This window comes from Phlebotomus argentipes, unplaced genomic scaffold, assembly GCF_947086385.1.
Source record: "Phlebotomus argentipes unplaced genomic scaffold, Phlebotomus argentipes genome assembly contig_5, whole genome shotgun sequence".
Taxonomy (NCBI): Eukaryota; Metazoa; Arthropoda; class Insecta; order Diptera; family Psychodidae; genus Phlebotomus; species Phlebotomus argentipes.
The window spans coordinates 6,301,321-6,317,993 of NW_026776165.1; the positions used below are offsets into that span (position 1 = coordinate 6,301,321).

At 41.9% G+C, this 16,673-nt stretch overlaps 4 protein-coding genes across 5 annotated transcripts in view; 3 read left to right on the top strand and 1 right to left on the bottom strand.

Moving 5' to 3' along the window:
* The first annotated feature begins 67 nt into the window (after nucleotides 1–67).
* Nucleotides 68–2,665, top strand: LOC132256579 (general transcription and DNA repair factor IIH helicase subunit XPB). The gene is made up of 2 exons (XM_059753075.1): nucleotides 68–187; nucleotides 249–2,665. The coding sequence occupies exon 2, from the start codon at nucleotides 254–256 to the stop codon at nucleotides 2,636–2,638; it is 2,385 nt and encodes a 794-aa protein (XP_059609058.1). The 5' UTR covers nucleotides 68–187; nucleotides 249–253; the 3' UTR covers nucleotides 2,639–2,665.
* A 627-nt stretch (nucleotides 2,666–3,292) lies between these two features.
* LOC132256581 (zinc finger protein 227-like) lies at nucleotides 3,293–5,107 on the top strand. Its single transcript, XM_059753076.1, has 4 exons — nucleotides 3,293–3,624; nucleotides 3,683–4,387; nucleotides 4,444–4,596; nucleotides 4,673–5,107. Exons 1-4 carry the CDS (start codon nucleotides 3,325–3,327, stop codon nucleotides 5,057–5,059), a joined length of 1,545 nt encoding a protein of 514 aa, XP_059609059.1. The 5' UTR covers nucleotides 3,293–3,324; the 3' UTR covers nucleotides 5,060–5,107.
* On the bottom strand, nucleotides 5,106–6,143 carry LOC132256583 (uncharacterized protein CG1161). The gene is made up of 4 exons (XM_059753078.1): nucleotides 5,955–6,143; nucleotides 5,745–5,863; nucleotides 5,434–5,674; nucleotides 5,106–5,371 (listed from the first exon to the last, which is right to left on the bottom strand). The coding sequence occupies exons 1-4, from the start codon at nucleotides 6,009–6,011 to the stop codon at nucleotides 5,216–5,218; spliced, it is 573 nt and encodes a 190-aa protein (XP_059609061.1). The 5' UTR covers nucleotides 6,012–6,143; the 3' UTR covers nucleotides 5,106–5,215.
* Nucleotides 6,144–6,212: 69 nt separating this feature from the next.
* Nucleotides 6,213–16,673, top strand: part of LOC132256545 (disco-interacting protein 2) — a 37,157-nt gene continuing 26,696 nt past the window's right edge. For both annotated transcript variants that reach the window (XM_059753035.1, XM_059753034.1), the window contains exon 1: nucleotides 6,213–6,709. In XM_059753035.1, the coding sequence (XP_059609018.1) occupies nucleotides 6,628–6,709 (82 nt within the window). In that variant the 5' untranslated portion in view covers nucleotides 6,213–6,627. The remainder of the gene's footprint in view (nucleotides 6,710–16,673) is intronic.

Sequence of the window (16,673 nt, forward strand, 5' to 3'; positions counted from 1 at the left end):
GAAATTTACCCAATTTCAGGGATTGCAGAGATTTTTGCTTCTGTTCTTGTCACATAACCTCAATGTGTTGTTTTGATTCGCGAGACGTCATTGAGGAGTGTTGTGAAATTGTCGGCTCCGGCTATTTGGCCAATTTTCCTATTGAATTTGTGATAAAATCTACCTAAATCAGCACGAAAGGCGCACAGTGAGTATTCCAGTGTTGGAATCCAGTGGAGTTCTTGTAGTAAAGCGTGTTGTTTTGCCAGGCAAAATGGGTCCTCCGAAGAGAGGCAACAAGCGTGATTCGAAGAACTTCTCGGACAAGTTCAGCAAGAAGAGACGCGCCGAGGACGAAGCGTACACGACTCTCGTGGAGAATGAGGATGAGACGCAGGAGAGTGATGGCATTCCGGGTGCCGCGTCGAAGAATGCCGAGAAGAACGATGACGCCATCCAGGAGGACGAATACGGGGCGAAGGACTACCGTTCGCAGATGGAACTGAAGATTGACCACACTTCCCGGCCACTGTGGGTGGCCCCCAATGGGCACATCTTCGTGGAGTCGTTCTCGCCGGTGTACAAAGTGGCGCACGACTTCCTCATCGCCATCTCCGAGCCCGTGTGTCGTCCGGAACACATCCACGAGTACAAGCTGACGGCGTACAGCCTGTACGCGGCGGTGTCCGTGGGGCTGCAGACGCACGACATCGTGGAGTATTTGAATCGCCTGAGCAAGACCAGCGTGCCGAAGGGCATCGTGGAGTTCATCCAGCTGTGCACGCTGTCGTACGGCAAGGTGAAGCTGGTGCTGAAGCACAACAAGTACTTTGTGGAGAGCTCCTTTCCGGACGTGCTGCAGAAGCTGCTCAAGGATCCCACAATCCAGCAGTGTCGTCTGCGACGGCAGGACAGCGAGACGGACGACGGATTCCTCACGCAAGTGCAGGAGAAGAAGGGCATCACGAGCTTCGGGACGAAGCTGCCGGCGGCGCCCAATGCGGAGCCACAGGACGAGAAGCAGCCGCCGAACAACGGCGAGAGTGCCGTGCCGGAGGATATCACGAACTACTACGAGAAGATCGACAATGAGGACGAGGAGGAGGACGTCAATCTCACCACGGTGTCGTTCGAGGTGAACCAGGAGAAGATCGAGGTGCTGCAGAAGCGCTGCATTGAGATAGAGCACCCGTTGCTGGCTGAGTACGACTTCCGCAACGACACAGTGAACGCGGACATCAATCTGGACCTGAAGCCGGGCGCCGTGCTGCGGCCGTACCAGGAGAAGAGTCTCCGCAAGATGTTCGGCAACGGGCGAGCCCGCTCGGGCGTTATTGTGCTGCCGTGCGGCGCCGGCAAGAGTCTGGTGGGCGTGACGGCGGTGTGCACGGTGCGCAAGCGGGCACTGGTACTGTGCAACAGCGGCGTGAGTGTGGAGCAGTGGAAGCAGCAGTTCAAGATGTGGTCCACGGCGGACGACAGCATGATCTGCCGGTTCACGTCGGACGCCAAGGACAAGCCGATGGGCTGTGGCATCCTCGTGACGACGTACAGCATGATCACGCACACGCAGAAGCGCAGCTGGGAGGCGGAGCAGACGATGCGCTGGCTGCAGGATCAGGAGTGGGGCATCATGGTGCTGGACGAGGTGCACACGATTCCCGCCAAGATGTTCCGTCGCGTGCTGACCATCGTGCAGAGCCATAGCAAGCTGGGCTTGACAGCCACGCTGTTGCGCGAGGATGACAAGATCGCCGACCTGAACTTCCTCATCGGCCCGAAGCTGTACGAGGCCAACTGGCTGGAGTTGCAGAAGGAGGGCTTCATCGCCAAGGTGCAGTGCGCCGAGGTGTGGTGCCCCATGACGTCTGAGTTCTACCGCGAGTATCTTCTCTGTCAGACGTCCAAGAAGATGCTGCTGTACGTGATGAATCCCAACAAATTCCGCGCCACGCAGTTCCTCATTCGCTACCACGAGCGGCGCGGCGACAAGACCATCGTGTTCAGCGACAACGTCTTCGCGCTGAAGCACTACGCCATCAAGATGAATAAGCCCTACATCTACGGGCCGACGTCGCAGAATGAGCGTATCCAGATCCTGCAGAACTTCAAGTTCAACAGCAAAGTCAACACGATCTTCGTGAGCAAAGTGGCGGACACGAGCTTCGATCTGCCGGAGGCGAATGTGCTCATTCAGATCTCGTCGCACGGCGGCTCGCGACGCCAAGAGGCGCAGCGTCTGGGCAGAATCCTGCGCGCGAAGAAGGGCGCCTTCGCCGAGGACTACAACGCCTTCTTCTACACGCTCGTGTCGCAAGACACGCTGGAGATGAGCTACTCGCGCAAGCGACAGCGCTTCCTCGTGGACCAGGGCTACAGCTACAAGGTCATCACGCACCTGGAGGGCATGGACAGCGACGTGGAGTTGCTGTACAGGACACGCGAGGAGCAGGGCAACCTGCTGCAGCAGGTGCTGGCGGCCTCGGATATCGACTGCGAGGACGAGAAGGTGCCCGGCGACGGCGCCGGCGGCTCGCGCGCCACGGCCAAGCGCGTGGGCGGCCTCAGCTCAATGTCCGGTGGCGACGATGCCGTGTACTACGAGTACAAGAAGAAGAACTTGCACCAGCATCCACTCTTCAAGAAGTTCCGTGGCTGAATTCCTGTATTTTTCCAATAAATCACACGCTGATTAATTATTTAGAGAGTGGCTTTTCTTCTGAAATTTCTACCTTGCAGAGTTCATTACTCATTCGTCTGCAAATTTCCGTTTCTTGCAGGTGTCAGGATGGTGTCCCAGAGTGGGGCTTCGTTGAGCTGCAGGGTGATCTGGAGGTGAGAGGCAATCAATCCATGGAAAAACAATTCATCGGCGATCTTTACTACACGAAATACGGCCAGCCGGTGAGTTTCTGGGCGTCTGTTCACCAGGAAGACCATCTTAAATCCTGTCTTTTGATCGCAGATCCTCATCATTGGCCACCACATCCTTCACGGGCGGGAAGTGACGATGGAGAAGCCCTTCGCGGTCCTGCAGAAAGTCCTAAAGCACAGCGATAACGCCGAAGAGGAGATTCTGGATGTGAATCAAAGCATTTCCGACAGTCAAATCCTGGATTCGACGGTGGCAATTGAGAACAAGACGAAGCAGAAGACGGAATACTTCGTGAAGGCCATTGTGAAGAAGAAATTGATCTTCAGGGCGCGACCAAAGCCCATAATTGCGAATACAGAGAAGAAGTGAAATGAAAATGACGGTTTTTTTTTGAATGGGTAAATTTGACAGGCTTCCTTCGAGGGGAATTTTAAGTGTTTACCGTGTTTACCTTTTGCTGGGCAGGAGAGATGAAGAGTTCTCTGGACTTGTTCGGCCTGGAGCAGAGGCTTTTCCTGGTGAAGAACTACTATCAGGAGCTGGGGAATTACACTTGTGTCCAGTACAATTATGAAGACACTTTTAGGCCGCATACGAGTGGAAATCCGGCGTTCTCTAGGGAAGCTCTGAAGGATCTCATGAATCTCTTCGAGGACACCGGGAGTGTGTGGACAAATCCGCCGCCGAAGGTCAACTGGTCCATTCCCACAGAGTCTCCGTTCAAGTGTGAACTCTGCGAGCTGTCCTTCCTCAGCTTCTCGAGATTGAAGGTAATCTTTAACACGCTGCCAAAGTCGCGATAGTCTCTGAAAAATTCCTGCTTTCCAGCAACACGTCTTGAAATCTCACAATCTGGACGATGTCTACAAGTGCGACTTCTGCTCGATGGACTTTCGGCGGAAGTACAAGTTCCTCAGGCACATGAAGAGCCACGGAGATGAGAATATTGCGCCGCGAAGGCTTCCGGACAAGTTCAGACAATGCGAGAATTGCGGTCAATTCTGCTCTGTGGAAACAATTGGGCGGCACAGGGAGTCTCACAGGAGAGAGAGTCCTCTGAAGTGCCTCATCTGCGATGAGATGTTCACCTGGAGCATTGGCTACAAAGTGCACATGTTGAAGCACAACAACAGAGAAGAAATCCGTGGTCAAAATGTGGCTGGAGAGAAGGTCCTGAAGATGGAGACTGTGGTGAAGATTGAGAGAGATTCAGACCCTCAGAGAGATCCCTTCTTCGCAGAGCCTGAAGCGCCTGAAGTGAAGGCGAGTCCGGCGCTCTACAATCCTGCCGATAATTATGGGCTGTGCGAAGTGTGCGGGAAGATTGTGAGCAGTAAGGGGAACCTGAAGATTCACATGCGAACGCACACGAAAGGTCTGCCCTTCAAGTGCAACATTGACGGCTGCTATCGCGAGTATCGCTGGCCAACATCCCTGGAGTTCCATTTGTCGTCGGTGCACGACAAGAGCAGAGGCAGGAGCATCAAGTGCACGCTCTGCGACAAGAGTTTCGTGTACAAAAACGACCTGAGAGTGAGTTTCCAGAACGTCCTTCTCCCCCTTGAGATAATCACGTGAAACCATTGCAGACTCACATGAGAGCGGTTCACAGCGAGGACATCTTCAGCTGTGATTTCTGCACGGAACTTTTCACGGAGAAGGAACAGTTGGACAATCACTTGACGGAATGGCACACTTTGGAAGCCACTCGAGTGGAGAGCGAAGAGAATTTCCACCAACCAGTGAGTTTTCTTCAACACTCCAAAATCCAATCAGATTTTAGCTCATCAAAGTCCTTCTTTTTGTGTCCTCGTGAAGACGAGTGTTAAACGACTCAGCAACTCATTCGTCTGCATCATTTGCGATAAGTCCTTCCGGTACAAGACACTGCTGAAGCACCACATGAAGAGCCACGAAAAGACCGACGAGGCTTTCAAGTGTCCCGAGTCAGGATGCGGCAAATCCTTCCACAGCGACAAGAATCTCAAGTCGCACATCGCGACGCACAGTCGGAAGCGCTTCAAGTGCGCCGACTGTGACAAGACGTACTCGGAATTCAGGAGCGTGAGGGCGCACATCAAGAGGGATCATCTGAAGATACAGCGCTTCAAGTGCCGCCTGTGTCCGTACAGCGGCTGGTACGCTGACTCTTTCCGCGGTCACATGAATCGCCACAAGAAGTACGACCAGACTGAATCCACTTAAGAGGCAATAAAGGCTCGAGAGAACTCCTAATCACCACAAATACATCTACATTGGTGTCCTTTCTATTATCACTTACAAGGAGTCTTTTACAGAGATAAGGGAGATAAATGTATCAAATTACTTGCCAATTATTAAGATTAACGCACGGTTGAAGCTTCAGTTAAGCATCGTGTGGCGATCGTAAATGTTCCTGCGCTGCTCTCGGACTTGGCGCTTCCACTTGTCCTGCTGGTGGCCGACCCTGTTCAGCATGTTCGTGCTGCGAACACCCATGGGATGCGAGGAAGACGAAGGGGTGCTGGTAGATTCCTCCTGAAAGAGCCAGAGAATGATCAAATTCAGACAACGGACAAGCAGACAGAGAATTTACTCACATCTTCATTGGTGTGCTCTTGGTAGTTGGCCTTTACGCGTTTGTTGAGCAACGGATCCAGACACGAGAGGAATAGCATGTAGCAGGAGAGCAGCGAGATGATCCAGATCACGATGATTACCACAACCTTGATGATTGTTGTGTTGCGAATCTCGTTCTTGCACTCACACCGCGGACAGAACTCCTGCTCCTTGCCCTTGATCTTGTCGCCGATCCGCGGCAGAATCACACCGTCGCAGTTGCTGCACGTGACAGAGATTTGGTGGTCAGGGAAAAACATCTTCCGGACGAGAGAGAAAGTGTGCGACTCACCATTTTGTTGGCGGAACATTGTCGATGATGAGCATTCTATTCGTGTCATCTGTATTGTTTAGCACTGACGAGACACTCGGGCAGATGCACTTGCATCTCTTGTCCTCATAAGATTGAGCCTGAATGAGTGAAAATGTGTCCGGGAAGTGGGAGAAAAGTTAATGAAATTTGGCCTGAAAAAATGTTATTGTGCTCTTTTCTCTGAATTACCTCAACGCCCACGATGAGAAATGCCACAAGGGCAATGGAAAAGACTTTCAGCCACATTTCTGCACGATTCACATTGACTCTCACTTGGGAATTGTGGTGGAATTCAGCGAAATTCGCAAAAATACGATTTTCGTGAAAATCTTCTTGTTTGCAATCTGACAGTCCACCTCTTTGTTCCGCTCCCAGTCACCCAGTGGCGCTGCTCTTCATCGATTTCTCATCGCTTGTCAAGACGACAAGACGGAGGCCATTTTGGACTTTTGGTTCGAAGTGGAGTGCGAGTGCTCGTCGCTCGTCCGGGGAAAAAGGCATTTTCCACCCCAAATAGGAAGTTGATTCGCATCCAATGTGTGAAAAAGTGTCAGGCAATCTTCACTGTAGTGAATAATAATGAGTGATGTGGTGGCTCAGGCTAAAATCCCGTGATAATTGACGAGTGAAAAGTCAGTGTTCTCGTCAGATTCCGAACATTGGTCCTTTTTTCTCTCTCTCCATCGAATTACAACAAAAACGCTCAGAGACATTTTTCCAAAAGTGCACAGAAAATAGTCACTTTTCCTCACATTTCGACATGAGTGAGTGACTCGAGGGTGGTTTTGCTCATTCTGGACTCAATCTCGTGCTTGCGAGGGTGTGATTTTGTGCATTTACGAGCAACTGAAGAAGCAGCGAAATGTCGGATTTCATGGACTTTTCTGCCCTTCCGGAGGAAATCCGCGAGAAATTGGCCGAATTGGATCTCGAATTGTCTGAAGGTGAGTTAAAGAGAGCCCCAATGTGTCCCCAAGAGCACCCTTAACGCCCTGAATGGTCGCCGAGGGTGGGCAAAGTGGCGAGAAAATGCCGGGGAAAAGCAGTCAGACGGATCAATAATTTGCCAGGAGCGCCTTTGACACCCTGGAAAATCCCGGTAAAATTCAACCCCTCACTCTTTATGCAATTACTGAGAATTCCCTGGATTTCCCAGCCGCCATCTGACCTACAATTCAAACCTCACCTGCAGTTGGCACAGTGCAAAAAGCCTCCGCCCAAAATATCGTGCTATTTTGGAGGCTTTTTTTTACTCCTAAAATCTTCCCAATTAATCCTATGCAAAAAGGTTGTTGTTTTCCGTGCGACTCGGGGAAAAGAGTTCATCATATACACTGAAATGCCAGATAAAAATAGTCACATTTTGACGTCAAAATTTTTCTGCGTGACGAAAAATGCGTTTTCCAGCAGTGATTTTTCTAGAGAATTTCATCACGCAAAGACTGAATCATTCAAGGTGTTTTAATTAACATTGCCTAAAGGAAATTGACCTTTTCAGCTGTCCTTTGAGGGAGGAAAAAAAAAGGACACAATTAGGCATAAAAAGCCTTTGTTTTATGGTTAATTAGAAATCTAGAAATAATTCAAATGTCTGATACTGAAATATTCACAAAATGTTCCAACATTTCGTATCCTTTTGCCTGGTAATTTCTCATGAGAGAAATATTGATGTCAAATTTATTTCCGGAACTTCACTTGTATGATCTTTATTCCACCTTTTCTGCCGCAACGTGACTTGTGTGCCTGGCGAAGTAGGAAGAAGATGATAAAGATGGTTGTTTTTTTTCTCCTTCTTTATTAACAATCAAACTAATTGAAGATGGAATATTTATAGAATGTTCATCTGTTGGCTGTAGTTTTTTTTTTCTTCCTTTCTTCTCCTTCGGTATTGAGCATTATTTAATTTTTGTCGTGACTGAATGATAAGAAACATCTGCCTGTGCGCTTTCTCAAACACACAATCTTCAAGGTTCCGCGCGATGTTTTCCTGCCACTTTTCCGTCACTTTTATTTAAACGTTGGTTTTTGCCCAAAAATATTATGCTGTCCATCGATTTTGGCTTTTGGGTGAATTTTTCAGCGATGCATCATGAATTTCTTATATTGCTGATGCGTGTTTTATACACAGTTCTTTCTTATTTCTTCTTCTGCATGAAATTGTACATGATTTTGAAGGTGTTTCAAAGGAATAAACTGATGTGTATTTTTCTCATAAATTGTGTTTAGCAGTTTTATGAATTTCCTCCGAAATATCAACACTTCTCAAGGTGATATTTTGTCCATTTCCACGACCTCAAAATCCCAAAAACTTTTCTCTCACTTTTCCTTATAAACTCAGCCTACAAAAAACCCCTGTAAAAGTCAATGTGAAATTAATGAGTGTGATTAGTGAGCACGAAGAGTAACTTTTATTGTATTTACATCGCATTCAAGCCTCTTTTTTTTTCCTCCACACACAGAAGCATAATTTCGATTATTGCTCTGTGAAGACTACTAAAATTTGCCAAAGTGAGGCAACTTTCTCACCTTGGCTGCAGGTTAAGGTGTGTGTTTGTGATTGATTGCAAAGCACGAGAAGAGATGGCAGAAAAAAAGACGCACAAAACATACATAAACTTTCTCCTGAAATGCGCGCCGATAAGTAAGTTGGGGAAATGAAATCACACTAATTCCTTATCATTCATTTTCACTGGGCGCGCGAGTTCAATTACTCTACCATGTGGGGCGATTTTTGTGGGCTCAGCCGAAGGAATGCCTCGCGGGTAAATTGTAATTGTGATGGTGAGAGAGCACAGAGTGTGAATTTAAAAAGTGTCAATTGGTTAATTGCTATAAATTGGTATCAATGAAAGATGTTTTCAACTGAATTTGCATTTCATGAAGATGAGTGGAATTCCTGTGGAATTGAGGAAAAATAAGGATTTATGTGTGATTACCAGTTGACAGAATGTGTGTATTTATCTTTGTAATGTTGAATGGTCAATTTAATCTCTGATAAGCTCTGTAAAATATATCATTGATGAGTCGTTTTTTTTCCATGTCGTAATGGTTATTTTTATAATAATCAGAAGAAAAACACACACGAAAAAATTCAATTCTCTGCGGTTTGGCTGAAGCCAATAAAGTGTGATGAGTTCACAGGGTCAGAATTGAATAGTGTTGTTTGTTGTATGGAGAATCTCGTCTTGGCAAATGCCACAGAACATCGGAAATAGTATTTGAGATAAGACAAAGGTTGATTCTTTCATTCTTTTTCACATCAGTGCGCTGAAAACATCCCAGAAAATTACCATAATTGTGTTTATCTTCAATTGCGGTCTTTTAACTTGTCTAACCTGCCCATAATCTTCAAAGAAGTTATGAACTTCATTGTGGAGTAAATAAAAGAAGGGGGAAAAATGTGTCTTTTGCAGTAAAAATGTGAGTGGAAATTTTGGAAATCTTATTTGAAGTTGATATTGGAATTAGAAGTGATATTATTCGGCAAAAATATTATCTTTCATTAAGCTTAAATGAGTGAATTAACTTTTGAAACATTGATGAATTCTTATAAAATAATTATTTAAAATATTGAGAATTAAGTTTCTTGTAATTTATTGCCTTTTAAACGATGGTAAAATCAGACTATTGTCTGTCAGTTTTTTACTCCGTGAGTGAATATTAATCGTCTATCCAAATTGTTACATTTTTTCTCTGGTATTTCCTCTCTGGAGCTTCTTTCTCTCTCACTCTACCGCTTCTCATTCGAGGGGTGACTAGACATCTCGCCAATTTGTGCTGTGCTGAATTCTTCAGCAGCTTTTGTTGCTGCTGTTTGAGGTAACATTTCTGTTGTGTTCCACTGCTCATGAGTTGCATGAGTCATTCACATTTTGCGGCGGTTTTTCTGCCTTGCCATGAAGCGCGAGAGAGCCTTTAATTCTTCCTCACAAACTGCTTGGCTCAAGTGGGAATTCCAATAAGAGTGTGAGTATGAAAATGTAAGGTATAAATTTAGTTTAATGGTGAAATATTGAACAAAAAAAAGAGTATTGGCTGAAAAGCGACAAAATCGACAAGGGGACTCTTGATTGCACCTGGATTTTTCCTATGGGAATTGCTGTTAAACCGTGACAGAAAAGTGTAAAATTTCACCTGGTCAATGAGCCTGTAATTTAAGTTATACTCTCTTTATGGTGGAAATTTTTCCAGAAAAACCCCTCAAAGTGATGATTATAAATGCTGAGTCTACATTTTAATCACTCTTGCGATGATGTCACGTCCATAAGCAGTTGAGAATCCACTCTCTTTCTATTTATTCTCCACAAACACACGGCGCGTTTCTTTTTTCTTCTGTCTCTCCACAACACTCTTTGTTGTGTTTCCTTTGCTTAGGGGCTTGAAGAGGATTTTCCGTCAGTGTGAAAATTCACTTGATTTCCATCACTAAAATCCATTAATAAATGATCTCAGGAGGATTTTCGCAAAGGATACAAATTAGTTCTGGCAACAATTCAAGGTTAAATGATTGTGTTTTATTGGGAGGGAAAGTTTTCAGAGATTGAGAAATTCTAATCTCCCACGAGGAAGAGTGTTTTATTATTAGAATTGGCAAATATTCATTCTCAATATATCAATTTCATAGAAGAGAAAAAGAGAGAGAGAAAAGAAAAATTCGCTTTCGTAAATCATAATGATAAGTTATGATAATTTCTTTACGCCGATGAAATGTGTAATGTTTAATGTTGGAAAAAGAATATAAATAAATAACATTTGCGAGTTGCGACAGAAAACAATGAAATTGCATAATTTTCATGGAGTTTTTCAGCCTTCACCTTCATTGTTTGTAATCGTTTTAACATTATTATCTTGCACTTCTTCCTTCTCTGTTTCGTCTGGGAAAATGTGTGTGGAATTTCTCGTGGAGAGAAGTTTTACTTAATAATTTCTCTCTGTCGCAAAATCGTCAAATTTTCCTCAAAAAGCGTGATTCTTAGAGAGATTGAGAGGATAAGAAATGACTACATTTAGATGGTAAAAGTTGTCTAATTTGATTGCTGTGTTTTATTTGTTTACATTCGACGTATTCGGCGGATGTCGAAATAAACGTCCGGAATTGAATTTTGAGGCTCTTGAAAGTGAAGAAGCCAAGGAAAATAAATAAGACTTTTGTCTGGTTCAAATGGTTGAGAAAGATTGTGTGAAAATGAATTTTTGAATAATTAATTATTAAGCAATTTTTAATCAATTTTCAATTTTTTATTCTTGTGTTTGTGATGAATTTACCAATGTTGTCTGGATTTGAGTGAAATTATAGGAAAGTTTGAAATACAGACATAATGAATAGAGCGATTTTATAATCCAATTGAATTGCGTTCGTGATTCTCCGTAGAATTTCCCATTTCTTCTCATCTCGTGCTCTGATTGGGATAAAATGGTCTATTTTTGGATTGCTTTACACACTGGAAATTGGGTGAATTGTATGAAATGCAATTTTCAATTTGTGTTTCTCTGCATTCGTCCAATTAAAAGTGATTGGATGGAAAGTGTGTTGACAATTTTGATTGATTTTTCTTCGAAAAATGTACTTTTTTCATAATTAAATGTATGATGTCATTCCTTTCAAAAAAGGAAGTTTAAAAAATGCTGTAAAATCAGCTATGAAAATTCACGTGTTATGATATTAAAATTATAAATTTTGTAATTGATTTAAATTAACGAGTTTAAAATTGAATTAGATTATGTGATGTTGAATGAATTTCTCTGTGCTGCAGTTTGCAAAGCGCGCAGAGTGAATATGAAATGAATTTTAGTGAGATAAAATGGAATGAAATGTAATGAAATTTCTTTCGACGAGAAAAAGGATATTGAGAAGTTTTTTTTCCTCTTATATTTTGATCGATTCTCTTTTCCATGGAAATTACTTTCAAGTGACACTGAATGGATTTTCTTCCATTTTCGTCTCAATATCCTGCTTGTGAGTATTTTCCCTCGAGCATTTCCTTCAGCATATTCTGTTATATCTAAGGGAGGGAATTCCTCAATAAGAAGGAAGGAATATATATATATAGATTATGTGAAACTTCCTCATCAGGCGCTGCAGTGTTTGTGAGTGAGTTGATTACAGTGGAAATTCTGCAGTGTTCAACTTTGGTGCGGTTTTCACAATTTATCACTCATCGCACATATATTTCTATGCATGTATATATATATACATATGATGTGAATGTTGTGTGGCGCTTTGGAGAGAGTGGTGTGAATTATGACAATTGCAAATTGCACATGGAATGAAATTGCATTAAATTGGTGGCTTAACATTCGCACATTTTGATGGCAGTTGGAAATTCACACAAATAGACAGACAGAAATGACTGATTTTTGTTTAAAATTTAAATATTTGTAGGTATATTTTTTTTAGAGTTAAATTACACAATGGAAAAGGGGTGGATTTTTGATGAAAATTGAGGTGTGTCGATGGGAATTTTGCTGTGAAATCAGTGAACTTTATCAAATTAATCGACCTATTTTTCTTGTGCACATTAAAATTTAATTACATGACTTTCAGTCCAAATTCCCTTCTTATAATATATCTGCAATAATTTTCAGAAGTTGTTTCGCATTTTGTTCTCTATTTCTGAGAAATGCGAAAGGATATAAATTTATTGATGGGAATTTGCATAAAATTGTCGTTTGCATTCAGAATACTTTCAATCTTTTCTTCTCGAGAATTTGCATTGAAAAGAAAATGGATTACACATAATATGTATATATTGAATGATTTATTTCTCATTCATTTAGGATAGAATAATTGGAAAAATTCTAATGAATTTTCTTGTAAAGTGGTTTACATTTTCATTAATAAATTGAATTAAAATCTCTTCATTCAGAGATTCAAAATTAAATCTGATAGGATCTTTTGAATTGATGTAATTGCCTGCATTGCTGAGAAGGAAAGAGAGTGAAGATTGAGTTGAAAAGGGATGCAGAAGAGTCGTGAATCACTCTAATTTGTCTCACCATTTTGCTAAGTGAAGGTTATCGTACCGTGAGAATGATTCTCTTGCTTGAGATGAGGTGTTAAATTACCATCAAAGCGATGGTGTTGAAGGAACATCTTGTATTTTAATGCTTGTGGTGTTCAATGCAGGCGGAAAAGGTGTGTGACATCCAATGACTCTTTGGAAAAGTGTCACAATGGAAATTTGTCACAATGTTTGATGACAATTGTGGCATATTGCAAGTTTATAATTGCTTAAGGATGGAAATGCATCATGTTGCAGAGTTAGAAACAATCAAAATCAATGTCAATTCTCCTTTCATCTTTCTCTCTTGTTGCTTTCTCGATTCCCTCTGCACAATTTTCCTCTCTTTTCTCCTCTGTCTGATGGTTAGTTTTGTGTGTTGTTTCTGGACAGACGAGAAGTGCATTGAACGCAATCTTGGCATGATGATGTTTTTTTTGTTCTTCAGTGTGTGTGTTTGTGCTCACATTGAATACATACTGAGATGATTCACTTGTTGTCTTCTCTTTGTCATCACATGCTTGTTGCGATTGATTGCAAGCAGCGAAAGAGGGAGAAAAAATGGCACGGTTGAAGGATACTTGCTTGTCTCGACATTTTGTGTTTTGCCATTGAAAAGTGCATCATGATGATTTTTCCATCATTTGACGACACTTTTCTCTCTCTACTCTTGCATCGTGTTGTGCAGCAAATGATGAAAGAGGAGGAAGTTGCCAAATAAGCGAAATGTGATATTTGGCGCAGATTTTCTTACATTTGCTTTACGTGCACTTTTGTACATTCTGAATATGATTCGCCTTTTAATACTCTGATGTGATGATTATTGGCGCCATTTATTCTGCTATTTTGTATTTATTTGTGGAAGTGGGTCAGCAAACAGTTGTTTTGATAAAGAAAGAGAGGGGAAAAAAAAGTAGAAGTTCATGTAATACAAAACACGTGAATTGTGAGATGAGAGATAGAATTGCAGAAATTTAGCATTTTTTTTCCTGGCCAGAAGAAGAGGAGGAGAAAGAGAAAAACAAGTGAGAAAATGAGAATCCTATTGCGAGCAGTGAAAGAAGACTATTCAGACATTCTAAGAAAGAGTTTTTCCCAATAGGTTGTGTTGAGGGTGTTTGAAGAAAGAAAAAATGTAGGTTAAATGTGGAATTGAATGAAAATCAATTTTTTCCCTTCTCGCGCAGACTTTCAAAACAAGACCAAAAGAAAAAAAAAACTATGAACTATAAAAGTTCTATTGTCGGACTGTTTATGAGTCACAGAGACACTTTGTCGCGTGAAATTGTTGTTTGTTGCTTTCCAGGAACACACTTTGATGGAATAGAAGTGTTTGTTTGTCTCGTTCAGGTGTGCGATTGCAATTTAATATATAAAATTGGAATGGTTTCAAGGACGATAAGTCAATGATTTTTCTTCTCCACGCTTTGAGAGATTTGTGTGGAATTTAATAGTGCATTATGTCTGCACAGCGAGTGTGGGTAAAAAAGTATAATCATTTGTGTAAATTAAAGAGTCTCTTTCCTCTCAACAATTGTCGGTTATATAAATTGGCATAGCAAGAGAATTGTTGGGAGTTTGTGTGGGTGGAAGAAAATCTCCTTCACTTCACTGCTTTGACTAGAAGGAAAAGTGTTTTAATCATATTCAAAAGTAATAATTCTTCAACATTCTTTTATTGTGGTTGGGTTTTTTATGGATCTTTAAGGGGGTGTTTTTAGTATTTGAAATTCCACCTCATTTTACGATATACACATTTATGCTTGAGAAGGTAGAGAATGTTTGAAAGTTCCATGACTGGCCTCTTAAGATAAGAGACGGGCTTCAGCCGAGACACTCTGGTTGAAATTGACTGTCGGACTTTTGAGAGAGTCTCAGATGATAGTTTTTCTTTAAGAGATTCGAAAACCGACGATTTTTCACATCATTTCACTGATTTAATAGCAGTTTATCTTCTCAATTCACTCTATATCTCAAAGTTACTTAATTCCTGTGCTTTGCACTTTCTTAAAGCCTCGCAGTTCGTAAGAAAAAATCAGAGTTTTGGGTGCTGTTTGTGGATTAAGGTATCACGTCGTTTTTCATGCTTCTATATGTGTGTTTTTTTCTGGGGATCTCTTACATTGAGACGAATATATGGAGAAATTGAGAGAAGTTGTAATCTTGAGCAATTGAATGGAATTGTGTATGAAAGGCGCGCGCGCGCGCTGTTTTGTGTCCACAAGGAGAGAGACGAGAGAGAGAGAAAGAAGAAGAAGGTATCAGGAAAAGATCGAATATTCAAATAAGCACTCTTGAAATTGATAAAACGTTTTTAACTGTAAAAGAAGGGCTTTTGTGTGCTGTTGTGTCGTGATGTTCATGAGAGAGGAAAGAGAGTGTCAAGCTTAAAGGCGGCGGGTCAATATCCGACCTTTGTGACGTCAAGACGTTGCAAGAAAAGGTGCATGAGCGATGAAGACGAGACTGTGTGTGAATAGTTCCAAAAGCACGGAAATTGCTTTAAAAGTTTCTCTCTCTCTCTTCATTTTCTGCTTCTCTTCTCTTGTTAAACTAGAAATTTCTGACACTTTTGTATTTATTTTCGCAACACGAAACTTCCATCAAAGCTCGTCTTGTGATTAAATACACTTTATATTATATTTTGGGCGGCAAATATATTGCTTATACTATTGAGCTTCTTATATATTTAAAGAAAAATAATTGAGTAGACAATAATTGTAAATTTGGCTTCGCTGTGTGGTTTTTTTTTCTGCATTCCTCAGATCTTCAGACACGATCAGAGATTTCATTTATTATTCGATTATGTTCACAGTAGTTGGGAGTGTTGTTAATATGTGCAAAACGATAGATTCATGATGAGGTTGCGAGAGGGAAAAAGAGAGAGAGAAATTGGACAATATTTCACAGAATGTGCACAGACAAAATGAAGCAGAAAAGGAATATTTGTACATAAGACATGGGCAAAGAGAGGAGTGAAATGTGCGAGAGAGAGTGAAAATGTGAGGTGGGATTGCAACAAATGTTTAATTGCAAATTAATTTGCTTTCAATTGAAAACTCTCCTTGTATTGCACAATACAATATGAATATTTGAATGAAATATGTGATGTATTGAGGCAAATATTCACTCTCTCGCCTATTCGATGCTGATCTAATAAATTGTCTGCATATTGAGAGATTAATATCACTGTGAGATTGCTTTTGAGTGAGTTTTTGATGATGATTTCCTTGTGGAATTGGATGAAGTGTCTATCAAATTAGACGAGAAATGCAAAATCTTTCACTGATATTACATTAATAAGTCATCAATCATGCTGAAAAGTTCTGTGTTAAGCCGTAAAATGTGGCGATAGAACATAAATTTTGCATATGAAGATAGTATAATGAGGATGTGGACAGAGAAAAGACACGTCTGTTGAGGGCATTTGATTTATATGAATTTTCTGAGATAAACAATAGTCTGACTTCTTGACGCCACACAATTGCATTTTGATGCCCCAGGGTGTGTTATTCACGAGACATGCACTGTTCTGGACGATGAAGACGCGTGAGAAAAATCACAACATGAAGGCAAATAATTAATGTCCGATCGGCGATTCTTCTTCTTTGTCAAATGGATTCTGTGTATTGGAAATGATTCAGAGAATTCAATTATCACCCTTCTTAATCAGCTGCTCATTTGAAATTCAATAAAATACCGGCTAATTTGTATTTCTTGTCTCATGTTTCAGGTAAGAAATTCTTCTCTTCTGCACATTGAATTACCCAGAAAGGATGCGCAAGCGAGGAAAGAGGGAGAAATCAACTGGCTCTGCTCTGATGTGTGAGTTTATCATAGGAAAAAAGGGGCAGAAGAAGGATATTCTTTTTGCATCTCCTCCCACTCTCGATGGTGTGTGCAAAGA